Source organism: Podarcis raffonei, chromosome 1, assembly GCF_027172205.1.
Source record: "Podarcis raffonei isolate rPodRaf1 chromosome 1, rPodRaf1.pri, whole genome shotgun sequence".
Taxonomy (NCBI): domain Eukaryota; kingdom Metazoa; phylum Chordata; class Lepidosauria; order Squamata; family Lacertidae; genus Podarcis; species Podarcis raffonei.
The window spans coordinates 74,831,549-74,849,223 of NC_070602.1; the positions used below are offsets into that span (position 1 = coordinate 74,831,549).

The 17,675-nt window shown below is 40.8% G+C and overlaps 1 protein-coding gene across 1 annotated transcript in view; it reads left to right on the forward strand.

Moving 5' to 3' along the window:
- The first annotated feature begins 1,295 nt into the window (after nucleotides 1-1,295).
- MOB2 (MOB kinase activator 2) overlaps nucleotides 1,296-17,675 on the forward strand; it is a 108,550-nt gene continuing 92,170 nt past the window's right edge. Inside the window, exon 1 of the mRNA XM_053394281.1 lies at nucleotides 1,296-1,748. Within this exon, the coding sequence (XP_053250256.1) occupies nucleotides 1,732-1,748 (17 nt within the window). The 5' untranslated portion in view covers nucleotides 1,296-1,731. The remainder of the gene's footprint in view (nucleotides 1,749-17,675) is intronic.

Here is a 17,675-nt window from a genome sequence, read left to right on the forward strand (position 1 = left end):
GCCATTCCACAGCTGGTGGGATATATTTGTTTGTTGGCAGGGGGAACTGAACATATGAGATAAAATTGCACATTTAATGTAATGTCTAGTTTGGACTTTAGCATTATTGGATTATATCCAATTAAGTTGTCCTGTTCCTGCAGAGACTTATACAACAACAGTTCATGGAAGAACTTCCCCTCCCTTTTTCCGCACAACCCATTGTTTTCAGAAATACATGACGTTCTAAGTGAAAGTTCAGAATCTTTCAGGCATGGATCATGGCTAGGAAGGGAAACTGGAAGTATGCTTTCATTTCCAAAAATAGATTGACAAACATCCTAATCCCAGTAAGCAATCTAATTAATAATGATGGCTATATTTGCAGTTCAATCCCATGTATGTTTACTCCAAAACAAGTCCTGCTCCCAGTTACTAGCAGTTACTTGCAGTTTGGAAGGTGAAATAAAACAGAACTCTTTCATATTGTTATTAAATGCAATTGAATATCTAAAGTCATTTCTACTTTTAGACACAGGTTTATTTTCTGGGCCTTTTGGCTAAAAGCATGAGCCTCTTCTGGTTTGCATGAGAATGAAGGACTACGTACTATTTTAAAGCCAGATAATACTAATATATTACTGTATATATTTTAAAGAACTCATTTATTGATGGTTTCTATTTTCAACTTTTATTTATTTAAACAAGTTTTAGTCAACTCTTTACCCATGCCCTCAGGCTTGCAATCTAAAAAGAAAATAAGGGTTTTCTCGCTTTCCCAGCTTGCAAAAGCTACGAAGAAAAACAAAACATTTACGCATGCTTACACATAAGTAAGCGCCACTGAGTTCAATGGGGCATACTTCCAGGTAGGTGCGAAGAAGCACCTTTTCCCAACCTGTGACACTTTACAGAATTGTTGGACTCCAACTCCCATCAGGCCCAGCCTCAGCGGCCAATGGGCAGGAACGAAGGGAACTGAAGTCCGCCACCATCCACATGGGGCATCCCTGGCGCGTGGGAACAGCAGCCGCAACGTGGGAAAATCAAGACTCGGGTCGATAAGAAAGCGCAATATCGCATGAGCCTCGCAGATTCCCAGCGGCCGCCGCCGCAGCTTCACCCTTCCTGCTCTTTTTTAACCCTCCTCCCTCTCTCCGCAGCCAGAAGAAACTCTCCCTTCTTCTCCGTTCCCGTTCAGAGGTTCTGTTCCCTCGGAGTTTGCGCCGGGACTCCATTTCCCATCGTCCCTCGGGAGGGCGGTCGCTTCCGGGTTGCTGTGCCGGGCGCGCGTGTGGGGGAGAGAGGGGCGGGGAGAAAATGTTGGAGGAAAGGCAGTGTGTTTACTTCCGGCCACCCTGAGCGCGAGAGCGAGAGAGAGCGCTTGTGTGTCTCTCGCCCGCCGAGGCTGGTTGGCTGAGTGGACCCGGCGGGCGCTGCCTTGGGGGCGGGAACCCAGCGGAGCCGCCCGGAGCAGCAGCAGGAGGAAGACGAGGCGGCGGCGGCGAAGAAAGAAGAAGAAGAAGTAGCCGCCGAAGTAGCAGCCGCCTCCTCCTCCGCCTGAGGGAGGAGAGAACGGGGCGCCAGGCAGGAGAAGGTCCGGTGCGGGACAGGCGCCACCCATGAGCCGCCTCAGAGGCCGGAGCGGACGGTGAGGAGAGGAGCTCAGGCGGGCAGGCAGGGACGCAGCCGGAGCCGCCTGCTTGCTCGCCCGGCCCAGCACCGCGGCGGCGCAAGGCAGCAGGCGGCGTCATGGACTGGCTCATGGGGTGAGTAGCCTTGGCTGGGCGAAGCGGAGGGCGGTGGGGGGCTGGGCTGGGCTGGGCTGAGTTGGGGTTTTGTGCTTCGTTCCAGCTTCCTCGTGGGGCAAGAAGGTCAGAAGGGAAGGTGTTTCCGGGCTTGCTGGCGGCTGCTCCCACCTCCTTTCCTCTCCCCCCTCAGGCCGCGGGGGTCGGTTTTGGCACGGCGCTGGCAGGGTCAGGTGCAAGTTGTTCCTGAGTTGTAGTCAAGATTGGATTAACTTGGATTAAATTAGCGCCCAGCATACTTTAATCCCAGCCACCACCTTTCTACTGATTCTCAGTCGGGGCAAGGTAAAGAATGGGAGAAGATGAATTTCATGCTGCCTGCCCGAACATGCATAATGTGTGTGTGCCCGAGCGCGCACGTGTTATGCACACATGCAGATTTGGAAAGTGCATCCTTATGCATGGAGTGGAGGTTACAATCTTTGATTTGCCATCTAGAATCAGGGTGGTAGTTACTACAGGTAAGCAAGTCCTGAGATTTTTTTGATTTTTTTTTTTAAAAAGATGCAATCTGTGAGAGTATTTGGGAACTATTTTACGCTTGGTTATGCATGCACTGTCCTAAGGAGTTGTGTAAGAATCAGAGACTATAATGCAGGGGGTGTCCTGGATTTCGGGGGTGGGGAGAGGGCAGCAGATCAGGCTTGAATAAGATGCAGTTGCTATAGAAACCTTAACCCTGACACAGCACCAGGATGTCAAGGAGGAATTTCCAGTGGTGGGAGACTTGGCAAGGGGCACAAAAGGGAGTGGTGTGTGAGTGAAATGCAAAGTGCTCACTTTGATGGGAGTAGTACATTGGTCTCATGTGGGTATGTGGTGGTCAGTGTATTAAGGTTCTGCTGAGTGGCAGAGATGCTGGATCACATGTCCGTAAATGGCATTTTCTAATTGCAAAATATGGAGCATCACAACAGCTGGCTTGGGATCCTGTGCTGTTGGAAAGCAAGGAATACAAAATGGTTGGTAATACCTGGTTGGGATTGAAGTGCTTTGTAATGGTGGGGGCTTGGCAAGGGAGTTTCCGAAAAATCTTAACTTGTTCAGGCGGAGGGGCAGAGAGGTAATGTGCAATTATGTTAGGAGTGGGATTTTTTTTTTTTAATGGGCTGATGCTTTTATACTTGTCAGCTGTCCAGGACATGAATATTGCTTAATTGGGTTAAGAGAGAGGAGAAATGCAGCATACATATATTGCTGTAACCCATCAATTTAGTAATAATTTGGATTCAGGAACAGCAAGTTGCAGCACATTTCTGTCAACTTAGACTTCTGTTTTTGCAATATCACTTCAGGTCACACCTTAAAACTTTTCCAACAGTTTGTCTGCTAGAATGTAAAAGAGGAGACCTTGGTGGAGGTTAAAACCAAATCATTGCCACCCCAGGGGGCTTGGAGAGCTTGGGATTAATAGTACTAATTACCCAGAGAGACAGAAGGTAGAAAGCTATTTGCTGTTGGTTTTAGGGTTGAAAATCTCAGGCAGCTGAGGGATGCTAGCTATGATTAAATGCAAACGCTTGAATACTGACTGCACAACTATTCTTGACTTGGGTGAACTATGAATAACGGTGATGCGAAATTCATTGGTGAGTAAGATGTGTTCCATAAATGTGCACTCAAGTTATTTATCTTTATGTAACAATTTGATCTTATGCCAAAGGATAATAGTTTGATATCATAGAGTTTTAGTAGAGGGGTCACAAGCCTTGTGCAATTTTAGATGTAGGTGGGGTCTTATGCTTAGGGTGACTGAAATCAAATCAGTTTTGGGTAATACTTCTGATAAGAGTTTCCGGCTGCATATGCTGCTCCTCGAGAATACTTGCTGGGACATCTGGAGCAAGCATTGACTTTATGTGTATTATCAGATTAGGCGAGCTGGCTGATAAATTGTATTATGCTTGCATGTATGCCCATCAGTAGAGATGGGTAACATAATGATGGTTAGCTATTAAAAATGTCAGAGGTTTTTCAGAGTTAGGTCAGTTACTCCTTTGATGTTTGTGTTTATAAATCATAACGTATAGAAGTTAGAATTGGACCGTGTAGTTATAAGTAACACTTAGGGTAATTTAATGCAAATTGTTTGTGCTGACCTTTTTCTGAACTGAATCATATATAGATGAATAGAATTGTGTACTTTAGTGTGGCTGGGATTCTTACAGCATTATGCAAATCAAACTTAAATTGCTATACGTGCTTGCTGCTGTTACCTGCAACTTTTGGAACACTGTTCACAGTAATGGTGCCTGCTTTGTTTTATCTCAGTTACTATAGGCTTTCTACTTGTGTAGTCTGGTTTTGAAGCGGGAAGCCTTCAAAAGTTAATGTGTGCACTTCTAGAACAAAACACATAGTATTTTACTATTGTAGCAAAGTTCTGATAATAGACAACAGACTTGCAACTAAAACTTAAAAAACAAAAGCCTAGTTTGCATGTTAAGATAAATTATTATTAATAGCTTACTACAATCATAGAAATTGGACCCTTTTGACGACTCCCCCTAGTGTGAGCAAAAACTACAATGCCTGACTTAGTGTTCTGTCTGAAGTGCGGATCATAGTTTGTTTTGGTCCACACCATGATTAGTAAGCCAAACCTTGGCTTCACATCATGGTATGTTTGTCCCAAAACAAAACTTGCTGTAAGGGAAACACTACTATGATATTGGGGTCTCCAAAACTGATGATCAGGGGAATGTTTTGTTGTGAAGAATCTTTGTTCATACAGTGTTTTACAAGGCTGTAGGTCCTGAATTGCTGGAAAATAACAAACCACCATCCTTGATTCAAAAATAATGCTAAGCCACTGTGGTTTGTTGCTTGCAGCAACAAATTAACAAAGCCACAGCCACCCCTCTAAAGCTTTATGCTACCTTTTAAAAGAGGGATTTCTGTGAAATAAACTTTGTGTTTCTTAACTTTGTGTTTTCCCTCCAATACTATTGCGCATTAATTTTCTTTAGTCCTTTACCTAATTACCCCTGAATAAAGCCTGTTGGAATAATTCATAGAGTCACAGAATTGTAGAGTTGGAAGGGATCCCACAGGTCATCTAGTCCAACCCCCTGCAATGCAGGAATCTCCGCTAAAGCTTCCGTGACAGATGACCACACACCTCTGCTTAAAAACCTCTGAGGAAGGAGAGTCCACAACCTCTTGAGTGAGTAATTGGGACTCACTTTTGAGTAGACATATACAGTGGTACCTCAGTTTTCCAGCATCTTGGAAGCCGAACGTTTCGGTTTTCGAGCACTGAAAACCCAGAAGTATGGTAATTGCTTTTTATACTTTTGTATTGAGCAACATTGACAATTGTCCTTATTCTAGGCTTTCACAGTTTCAAGTTCATTTGCTCTTTTGAGCCATTATTCAAAATCTCTGGTTACCTGAGTGGAAGCATGGTGCAGATGTAATGTTTGCTGATCTCTTGGGCATAGTTAAGAGATTGGAAGCATGCACAGACTCGGGTGCCTTCTGTGTTTAACATGATGCATGGCATAGCATCCTATTTGTACCATGGTTAGCTTTAACCAGGGTTTGATTCTCGTTTATAAGCTTTGGTTAAAGCTAACTGTGATGGGTGTTTACCCTCATTGTGGTAATGGTCCTACAATATATTTTTATTGTTTTATTGTCTGAGTTTCTGTGGGTTTGGGGGGGGGGCTGTACACAACTTTGAAATGCAAATAATTAAGCAGTATGGAAACAAATATTAGGAAACACTACATTCACACCAAGCCTAAGGGCAGTAATCAAGATGACTTTGTACTACCCAGAAACAATGTGCTTCTCTTTTGTGTTCTTGTATGATTTGCTGAAATTTTGAGGGAAGAACTATGTGAAACAAACTGTCATAACTGGATCACCAAATTTCTATGACCTTTCTTTACATTAGTTAAATATTGTGTATCCTGCTGCTGAACACTGCCATATTCATGTCAAGGTCAGTGACTTACAGGTGTGTGCAAATCCAGTTAGTCTGCACAGGTGTTGCACAGCAAAGGGGAATATGTTAAGCAATATATTGCAACTTTTAAGAATGGGAGATTACAATTTTCCTGTTATATGTAGACATACGACACATCAGTTTGAATGGAGTTCAGAGTTGCATTAGGATTTTGTGCACTTAAATTTGGTATGAATATGTTGAGCTTTGTTTCCTTTTGGAAGAGGATTGATTGCTATGAAAGTTTGTTCTGTTAGTTTTAAGTGTCAACAAATAGTATCCGTGGTTGTTTTTAGTTACATAAATTTCTTAACTTTTTATGAAGGAACAAAACTGTTAATACATTTGTAGTTCTGAAGTGACAAGACAGTGACCATTTCATCATGGGAGTTGATATAATGTTATGTGACAATTAAAAATATTTATTGAAGAGCACCTTATTTTAGGAGACATTTTAACATCACCTGTCAAGTATTCTCTAGCCAGTTAATCTTCTCACCTTTGGAACTTTTAAAGACTTTTACATTCTGAAGGAAGACAAAAACATGGGGCAGGGAACTTGTGCAGTAGACTCCAGTAATGATGACCAGTTGGCGTGACAGAACCCTGTTCTATATTTTTGTACCATATGCTAGTTTTTAGAAATACTAAAATTGTAAACTGTCCGGAGTGCCATGGCAGAAAGGCAACATATAAATGCCAACAATAACCTTCTATTATTCTGTGTACAGTTTTCAGAGCAGCTACCTCTTTATTCAGTAGAAACTTCAAGCTGGTCAGTATTATAACCATGTTGAATTCACTATCATATGGAACTGAATAGTTAAAGAACTGAGAGATACTGTTTTAAGAAACCCAAGTCATCCTTTGTCTATGCTTGTGTGCTGCATACATCAAAGTTTATATTCTTCATACATTTTGCACATTTCTGGCACCTTCTATGTAGAGTGTCAAGTATTGTTCTTCTTTCCTTCTTTCTTTCTTATTTCTATACCACTTTTCTACCAAGGCATGCAACACTGTAATTTTTAAAATATCAAAACAAATAAATGACATAAAATGTAAAGTTGAGGTGTAGGGTTGGAGCAGTTCCTGATGTTGTCTTTGCCTGTCTTCCTTGCTCTCTTCTTCCTGCCCACAGGACAGAACATGTAATTTGAAAAAGTAAACATTGTGCCACAGTAACTAATGGTGTAGCATCAAAAATTGCTTACTCCAGTGGAAATAACTCCTCGTTTAAAGTCAGTTGGAGCCATACTTCCCCAAGCACTGCTCATGGGAGCCACCAGTCTTCTCTGAGTCCTGTTTCCTCTTGCAGCCCTCAGAACCCTGTGAAAAGCTGCTCCGGAGAGTTTGAGGCAGGAACTTCCTCCACTGGTTCTCAGTCCTTTTCCCCAACAGAAAGACAGATCTGGATCCATGTTACCCCGAGAAGTGATGGTGACATACAAATATGGTTGTATTAATGAAACTATGGACATCTTGAATGGGAATTTCCAATGTGCATGTAAACTTAGAGTTACGATGCTAACATGAAACATTTAACATGTTTAGGTCCTCGTGTGGTAGACGAAATCTAAACATTTTAGAACTGCATTAATAGATTGGATCATGGCCCATTCGGGCTAACGGAGGTAAAATTTAGCTGTCATGACTGGTAGACAACTTCATGAAGAAGTCCTCTATCAGCGGCTAATTTCTTTTAGAGCCATCTTAACCAGTACCCTTCAGCATATATTGTGGCAGCAAATTCTTTAATTCCTTAATTATGCATTGTGTGACAAAGCTCTTCATTTTGTTTGGCCTGAATTTAATGCTTATCAGTAGATTAATTTGTAGTTTGTCAGTAAACCCTAGATTATCATCTCTTGTCACCTCTAATTCTTGAGATGTCTTGCCCGAAAAAAGTAATTTAAGCATGATATCTAATATCTTCCGCTGAAGATTGATGCAGAGAAGCAGAATGATATTGCCCTGCCCTTCTTTAGTACTTTCACACCTTGGCTATTTAACAGTCACCTCCCAGGCTAGTTTCCTGCTTCTGTTGTTACTTACACAAATGTTGGTATTAATGTTTTAAACATGCCTATTATCAGGACACCTTTTTGTCAGTTTGTGCTTTACTTCATTTGGACAGGACTTTAGAGGAAACCTCCTTGGCTTTTATGGCTTCCTTGTCTCTGCTTCTTAGCTATACTGGCATACCTTTGGACTTGGTCTCATCTAGGCAGCTCTGTAACTAAAGTTTCTAAGATGTTTATCTAGACATTTTTGTCACAACCTCTAAACATTGCTCCCCCATTGCATTGATTGCATGCATGTAAAAGACATTTTTAATGACCATCATGGGAGGTAATGTGTATACCTGTTCTGAGTTTCACTCCTTTAATCAGATTGCACATAACCTCTGTTCCTACTACAGACTATTATTAGGGAGTCTAGAACTCCCTAATGTTTGTTAAAAGTGCTGCAGCTGCTTAGGTCAATATAATTATTTGTTAACTAGCTGTCTTCTTTGTTGACTAAGCCGCCTTCTGCAAGGAGGCTTCAGAACTCTTGGATTTTTTCATTGGAAAAGTACTTCTAGTAAAGTTTCAACTGTTTTTTGTCTCAGTCTGGTTTACATGTCAGTCACAGTAAGCTATAGTTTGAAGTAAACTACTATGTTTGTGCCTGCTTTGTTACCTAGCTTGGCAAAAGGAAGAACAACCCATGGAGTGGATGGCTTAGCATTATATGTGATTCAGTGTGCATGGTTTTTTCTCTCTCCAACCATGAGTGGAAGTCAAAGTGTTTCTCGTAGCTTACTACTCGATGCTTGTTTCGTAGAAGCAAATCATATGTAACATCAAGCCAGTTTCTCCATGGCTTCTCCCAGCTTGGCAACGGAGCAAGGGAAGCAGGTAAGATTGAGCAGAGTGCACCAGCACATTGCTTGTTCATGGTAAACCTTAGTTTAGTTCAGATTATGGTTTATTACAATGTGCAGACAAGACCAGTGTGTGTGCACTATTTGTGTGTTTACCATTATAAATGTTTTATATTTTGTTTATGGTACTATAAGGGCCTACTATGTTGCATACTTCTAGAACTAGTTTTGGTATCATGTATAAGTGAGAACCATGAAGGAGTTAAGAAGGTTGGCAGCTACCCAAAACAGTTAAACAAATTAATGTTAAAAAAATAGGCACCTTGTCTGAACATAACAGCAGTCTGATACAGGAAATGAATTAGATCTTAAACATTTATTAAATTTCTCTGTGGCTTTGTTGAGACAACTTAGAAAATTTGGGGAGTTTCTCAAGAGCAGATAACAGATCAGATACAATCTTATGATATAATCTCATCGCTATTTCTTGCAGGTAGACTTTCTCCAAACCTCTGTTTGAAGTGGATTCGAATCCAAGTTGGTTACTACACATAGAAACATAAAATTGTAGAGTTGGAGGGGACCCCAAGGGAATCTCAACACACTGCCTCCCATCCAATTTGAAACTGTATTAGACCCTGCTTAGCTTTGCAAATGTTCTGACAGTTTTATTGCTACTGTGCAACTAGATAGTTGCTATGGATGGATATTGAGTTTAAAAGAAACCTTTCCCTTCTTTTTGTAAAGCCTTGTTGGTGTCACTTTGATTTACACAGCTGCAGTGTATATGCTTGCTTTCAGTTCTCATTTAGGCAGGTGTTACTCTTTTGTATTCCCACTGCTTTTTTTTTTTTTACCTTTGTGAACTTCTTTCCCTCTACAGAAAACCACTGAAGATATCAGACCTGTTTTCCACCCATGAAAAGGTTCATATATTGAAATGTATTGACCATCATATGCCATAAATGTCTGATATAGTGCTTTCAATAATTTTTTGTGACTTCTTCAAATATACTTAAGGGTATAGAAAAAAATAATTGGGAAGTTTGACAATTTTGGGATTCACCTAGCCGCAGCATTGAAAATTTGTCAGGTGGATTTTGCACCTGGCTATTGGCCACTTGTGACCAAGTGAAAATGCCCGGGCACCAGGATGGTGCCTGATGACTCCACCCTCTGGAAGTACATGCCTGGGATCCTTGGATCCTGATGACTGTTTTCACACAGTAGCAACGCATCCTGTAAAATTTTATACATTATATTTTATCTGCACTATCAGAATGAATTCCAGGAACCAAAAAGTTGTATTTCAAGCTGGCTGGCCCAAAAAATGGCACCTAGACATTCTGTTTTGGTGACTATAACCCTGGTTTAAGGAGCCATCTGGCACATGCATATATCTATATTTATATCTATAGCTATCTATCTCAGAGTTTCTAATACTCCCTGGTAGGTAATGCATTTCATTGTTGTAACAGAAGAAATAAGTGGATGATCTCCCATTACAAAAAATTAACTCAGTAAGAGAGAGTTTTGGCATCTTATATTCCGTAGGACACTGTGAAGCTTATTCATAGCAGGGGTGCTCTAAATATGTTTGCATCAATCAGAGCAGTGATGGGAATTTGTGGTCCTCCAGATGTTGCTGGATTACAGCTCCCATAATCCTTGACCATTGGCCATGCTAACTGGGGTTGATGTGAGTTGGAGTCCAACGACACCTGGAGAGCTGTTGTTCACCACCACTGTCCTAATGGAGAGCAGGTGAAGATACACAGTGAAGATACACAAAAAATCAGTTTGAAGATTAGCATCCTGTAGCATGGTGTTAGTAAAGAAAAATTAAGGCCATGTTCCTGAAGGTAATATCCTTATAATGATAGTGCGCTAGTTGCATCATTTCTCTTTTAATATTTTCAAGCTTTGGCATTCTGTTTGTATATTTGTAGGTACAGGGTTGTTGTTTCTTTTTCTTTTAATAGGACAGCACACAGGAGAATCTCCAGGAAAGATGTTAATGCTAATGGCTATATATGTATGACATAGGTACTGATTTGCTTGGTTTGGATGAGATATTCAAGGAGTTCTGTATTTTTCCTTCATATACCAAACAGGGTTCACAGGAGGGCATTGCTTTAGCTTTGGCTGCTGACCAGAAAGTTTTCAGATGCCTTGGACTGTAAGCTGAACAAAGACAATAACTAAACTGACGTTGATTTCATTTTTCTTAAAAAATTAAACCTTTAACTCTTGGATGCCAAGAGAATTCAGGTCATAGTTGTGATAAAAATTCTTGTTGTGGTTGTGTGGTATGTTTGCTGGACTGTCTCATGGCCTCTGGAGAATGTGGGCAATGTGCCCTGGCATAAAGAGCAATTGAAAGAACTGAAAGCTGGCCTGGGTTTTCTCTCTCGCAGGAACACATAACATTGGTTTTCTTGATTAACTTGGTGCATGGACTTGTTAGACCACACATTCATGCTAGTGCTGATAATATTACTCAGTGCACAAACTTCATCATCTTATTTGGAGAGACTCCCCGCTCCCCCCCCCCCAATATATGCTATGTAATTCCTCCTTTGTTATCTTTCTACTTGTCGGAGGGAGAGTTCCCTTCAGTTTCTTGTTTTACTCAGCAACAATTTTATGGGTTTCAGTGTGAGATTTGTCTGCTGAATTGAGCCACCTCCCTTTTGTAATACTTTGTCTGTAAGTTGTCTTAGTTTTGTTGCTGTACCTGCTGTCTTTATACAGCAAACCCAGAAGTTACAGCCTAGAAATACGGAAGTGTGTCTTCAGTGGCAAGAGCACATAGTAAGTTAATAGGCCCTTGGCTAGTAAAAGAATGGCCTGGCTATTTCTGTTAATCAGATTAACGCACGCATACACATGTTACATTTTAATCCTCCTATGTTTTTTAGATCAGTTTGAATAATTTATGCTTCTTCCAAGGCACTTTTTGATGATGAGTGTGCTCTGTGACCTTCAGCTCTGGAGTACGTACTTGTATTATTTGAACTAAAAGTGTTAATTTCTCATATGTGTGTTTGTCACAGAGCAGGCATTTAATGCTGTTAGATGGGGCTTTGTGGCACCACCACTTGCTGGGCAGTAGTTTGTTAATGCTAATGGTTATACTTCTCTCTGAGCATCCAGAGCAACAGAATATTGTAGGGCTTACATAAAATGCAATGTGAACAAAAAATAGTCCTTTATACCTAATACAAACCAGGAACTGCTGTAGAAGAAAATATGTGTTTTGTCTAATTTCCTTGCCTTGTGCATGGATGAGGGGAGGAAGATGAAAGGAGAACATTTTCCTGAGGCTCACCATGACTTGTTGCTACGCATGCACTTAATAACAAGCTATGGTTTGTCGTTGCATCTACGGTAAACTGGGTCATTGTCCCTCAAGAATGCATGGATGCAGCTATCAGTCTGTGAGGGGGTTGATTTTGTTTTATAATGCAAGTGCTGTAGCTTTGTGGATAGAGTTAAGTGTGGGGTTGTTAATTTTTGCTGTTCAATTTTTGCATATCAATTTTTTTCTTTTCAAACAAAATCTGTAGGAAATAACTTCTATCTTTATCTTTATCCTATTTCCTGTATTATTACTCTCTTTCATTTGGAGAACAGCTACACTATCCCCTTTCCCTTTTTGTACTGTATTTGCATATTTATAACTTGTAGACTTGTTGCCGGTACTTTGTTCTTTTCCAATTTCTGTAGTTTCTGCAAGGAAGACATGTGCGTGCAAAGCACCTCATATTCACATCCTGTTTTCAGGCACTGCACTTTTCTGATGTTTCTATTAAGAATGTGGCTTCGAGGGATGGATATACAATGCAGTTCTCATTGGAAAAGATTACAAAAGTTCTCCTCACCCACCACTGTTCAGTTGTTGTTGTTTTGTTAAAACACGTCTCCTGCATAACACTTGCTTCATCAAGTTGTGGTGTTGAAATCCCATGTTTTAGTAGTTATTCTTTATTTGACTGTCTAACCAGTTTAAGATTCTCACTATGAAAAAATTCAACCACAGAGAAACGGCAATTGCACAGTGAAGGAAGTGGTCTTGGAGAGGAAACTAAACTTGTTTCTGTGTAGTGTTCTCTTTAGTCATCTGGTTAAAGAGATGTGCAGATGTATAATACTGGAAAGTAAGAAGTAGCACCGAAGTTCATTTTATTGAAAGTTGACCCTATCTGCACTTTTAGAATAAATGTGTAACTGTCTGGCTGCATTCTAAATAGAAAGAATTTGCATTAGAACTCACTTAATTTTCCGCTGCAGCTTTAGGGGCTATGTCAAGTTTGTCAGTTCAGGGCTACCGTAAATATAATCAGCAATTGTATAAGCTAGAGATGTTAAGATCCTTATTTTTACTGATATTTTTCTAAATATGTGTATCTCTTCATAAATCTGTTTAAGGCCACAGAACTGAGAAATCTAGAATGCTCAGTGAATTCTCTTCAAGACAAATGCAGCTGGTTGTGCTTGCTGTTCTGATGTGAGGTATAAATCGGTATGGGTTATAAAGAATCATTTATCAAGCTTATCTAACTATCAGTTGCCCAATTTTTGCAGTGTACAAGTTGCAGTTATGCAGGCTTCTGAACACAAGCAATGTGAAATCATTGCAGCAATTTGAATAATGCACGTTCTTCTAAAATAGTATATTTGTAAGTGGGACAGATTCTACAGGGTAAACTAACTTCTTCAGTTCCTTTTGACACATCTGGAAGATACCATGTTGGGTACTCCTGCTTTAGAATTTAGCTTTGTTACAATAAAACCCTGTGTTCCCAATCTCCTGTGTGACAATTTCTGGTCTAAGGTTGCAGCTTCCTATGTATAGACCAATAACTGAAAGAGTACTCCAGTTTATGGGTGAAGAAGAACCTGCAAATAGAATTCATAGAATCACAGAATTGTAGAGTTGGAAGGAACCCTGAGGGTCAACTAGTCCAACCTCCTGCAGTGCAGGTATCTCAACTTAAGCATCCATTGGGCATCAAGAAAGCAGTTGTACCTCTGCATAGTGGAGGGACTAAATTGTGCTCTTCTGATCCTAAGCCTACCTATATCATCAGAAAAAGGCAGACCTTTCCATAAACTCAACCAAATCCTGTTGCAGAGTTAGGCATTTAACCCATCAACAAAACATTGTCAAATAATCACTCCCTTTTTACAATCAGATGTAACTTTGATAGGTGTAAAAAAGAAAGGAAGGAAATTACAGTGGTACCTCGCGTTAAGTACTTAATTTGTTCTGGAGGTCTGTTCTTAACCTGAAACTGTTCTTAACCCGAAGCACCACTTTAGCTAATGGGGCCTCCCGCTGCCGCTGCACCGCAGGAGCACGATTTCTGTTCTCATCCTGAAGCAAAGTTCTTAACCCGAGGTACTATTTCTGGGTTAGCGGAGGCTGTAACCTGAAGCGTATGTAACCTGAAGCGTATGTAACCCAAGGTACCACTGTACTGCTTACAGGGGCATTTGTGGCTGATGATATTTAGCTGTTTTTAAACAAATGCCCCAATACATAGTATTTGACCAGTGCTTTGCCTTTGAGTAAGCTTTAATAATATTTCTTTTGCAATATCTTTGCCATATTCCTTTTGATGCAGTGGGAGAACATGGTAGGTCTCTTCCCCCAGCAAATATCTGGATGTTTAGTGGGTAATAATTATGAAAAAGTAGCTCTAATCTGAACTCCCTAACCTTGAAAAGGTAACTTTAAAAGGTTTGATAATCCCCTTAAATGAAATGAGACCTATGACTGTGGAGAAAACAGAACTATTTATGGTAGGTGTTTGTCCTACAAAATATTACTGTATGTTGGTGCATTGGGTTGTAAGGGTGAGAGGCTTGTCCATCTCTGAAGCCTTGGAACTATCTATGAAAGTGCAGTGCTGATGGAAGGAGGCTTTTTTTAGCTCACTAAAATGATTAGGATATTTGGACAGAAGCAAACACTTGCATGGCATTAAAATATCTTTTGAGCTAAAAATAAATGATGCTATTTTTAAAAAGTAAGTGCATCAGTTCTGGGTTCTGCATCAGCTATCTGACTAAGTATACTCTGAGTAGACCCACTGAATTTAATATGTATGACTAACTTTAAGTCTTTTTTGGTTTAAGGGGGTCTATTTCAAGTATTATTTAGTTGGATACCACCCTATGCTTTTGGTCCTTGGTAAATATTCTAGTAGATACCAGGTTACAGCTAAGCAAATATATTGAAGTCTCACTAAGGAGTAGGCCTGATTAGATAAAATTATCAATCCATGGCTATCATTTGGATATGTTCAGTGAAATCCTGTTAAATGACCTGATTATGAAATAATGATAGTTTGTCGGACCTCTGCTCTTGTGCACCAGGTGGTACGAATATAATGGTCAAGTGATCTTAGAGAGGTAAGTTATGTGTAATTTAGCATCCACATAACTTTCTTGTGGTCTTGTGTGAGCTAAATTGGTTTTTAGGATTAGCACACATTTTTGTGTATGTTCAGCCAAACCCCTTTTAGCTCCCAGCACCACTGCTTATCTTGTGTACATCCTGTTGCTGTACACAAGAATGTCGGCTGAGATACTAAAGATTCATATGAGATCTGTGAGGTTAGGAAGAAGGATGATTGGAGGCGGTGGCTGCCTCCAGGGCCTGCCCAGCTACTCATGCCACTGGTTTGAGGAAAGGAACTGAGGGAATGGCTTCCAGCTGCTGCTTGTCACTTCACTGAGATCTCCTGTTTTCACTTCCATCTCTCTGTCTACCAGAACCAGGGCTGTGCTGGTGTGTGTGTTCCCAGTCACCAATAGTTTTCTAACAGCTGGCAACTACTTTGAGTCATAGCTTGTGGTAAGAAGCCTGTTCCCCCCCCCCCCCAACCACCTTGTTCATTTCTCAGGAATTGAAATGTGGGGATCATAGACCAGATCTACACACAGAGGGTGTAATCAACTGCATCCATGCACGTGCAGAATAGTCTCACACTCACTCACTATCCTCCTGTTCACCTACTGTGTGCCTCTTTGGAATAGATTTTGCAGGTTGTACAGGGGCAGGGAAGTCCTGTTACCAGAATGGACATGCACTTGTGTAGCATTTGATTTTACCCAGGAGCAGTTCCTGTGAATAGCCTGGTTTGCTGAGCGTGAGTATTCTAGCCTCTTCTTGGAGCACTTCTACTTGCCTGCCACTTCTGACATCTTTTCGCTTCTCTTTTCCTCTGTCCCCAGGCTAACAGGCAGTGCATCAGTACACTTGTTACAGCTCTTAAGTGTACTGTGTCAGTTTCACAGCTCTCTGGTGTAATGTGAAAGGCAGTGGAATAGGTTTATCAGAAGCAGCTGTTTTTATTTTGTAGATTGTTGCATGGGTGGAGTGGCAAGGGATGGGGCTAGTAGCTTTTGCAGGAGATTAAGATGTAATTGCAGGTTTGGCTTTGAAAAACACCCTGCTAAAGAACAAAACCTGTGAGTAAAAGAAATAGAGCATCAATACATTTTAATAAGCCTTTCGCTTATGGATCTTTGTAGCAGTACCGCTCTAAGCTGTAGGCCTCAGAATAAGTTTATTACATTCTCAATTTTGCCTTAAGTAATCCTTTTTCAATTGTGAATTGAACAAGGGCGTGGCTAGGCTGTTGCTGAAATGGCTTGTACCAACCTTCAAAGGATGCTTGAGATAGGTCAAGGTGTTTTGAGGCAGGGAATAGCCAATGAATTCACCCTCTCTATATAATTGATATGTATTATACCCTGAAAGTGCTAATCAAAGAACATGCAGCTCATTAGTGATAGGAAAGGAGGAGTCTGTACAATATGAATTCTAGACCTATATGGGAAGGATAAGAATATACTGCTTTGTGTAGATATTTTCTTCATCTCTCAAAACACTTCTTAGAAATCTTAATAGTTCTGAAAGGTAGTGTAGTGTCGGTATAATTTTCCCCACAGTACAGATTGGGAGGGTATTGTGGCTGACCTAAGAAAATCTAGTTTGAAAATGTAAACCACTTGGTACTTTTCATTAGGCTTTTTTATCCCTTCTAATTCTAGGTGTGAAATTCTAGAGAAGCTGTGCATTTATTATTTATCAGGCTTATCCTTCAGTAGAACTTACTATGATGTACATAAAGTTTCCAGGTGATCTCCTGTCTAGGTGTTGACAAGGCCCAGACGTGCCTGCCTTCATTAAGGTTCAACACCAAGTACCTTCTGACCATAACTTGTTGGAGGAAAAGATCTTCAAAATGAATACAAAATTGTTTTAGGAACTTACTCCTATTTATTTCTGCTGTGTTTGGGGAATGCATGGCCAAACCTGATCCTTGGCATTCTGTTGAAACTGAAAGGAGTTTAGAAAATGTATCCCACAAATTATAGCATTGTTTGCATTCTGTGATGTCCTTGTGAAATGCCTAAATTATATTTCCTGTGCTGATAAGATCCAAGATTAGTTATTCTAGTAGCAAATGATGGACTTACAACAGCCCAATTTCTCATTAGTTCAAAATCATTTGTGAAATGTCTTGTGCTATCACAGATACTTTGTGTTACATCTAATGCTAGTGCCACTTGCAGAGAAGTTAGTACAGATGATTTCCGAGCAGAAATAAGTGCATAGAGGAACACTGGAGTGTCTGCCTTGCACTAAAGAAACAGCAACTACAGGCGAAGTGGCCATAGCTGCCAGATCAGCTGCTGAGAGGGTGTAATCCTCTTCCATAAACAGTCAGCTAGCTTGTTTCATGTTGCCTGAAACTGAGGCTGATCCCTGCAGCCCTGTTTGGAAACTTGATTTTTCTTGCCCTGCCCCTCCCCCCCAAAACCCACTTTCCATCCCATCATCATTGGGAACATTTTACAATGGTAATGAGCTTGGCAAGCACAAGGCCTCTGCCTGCTGCCAGGATAAAACACAAATAAGAAAAACAACAGCGGCTCCCTCCTTTCTCTCTCCACCCTTTGCAGTGGGGTGGCTGGTACCACTGTGCCCATGCTGTAAGGAGGATAGAATGTCCTGCCTGCGGTTTCACGCAGATGGCCTGGAATCTGT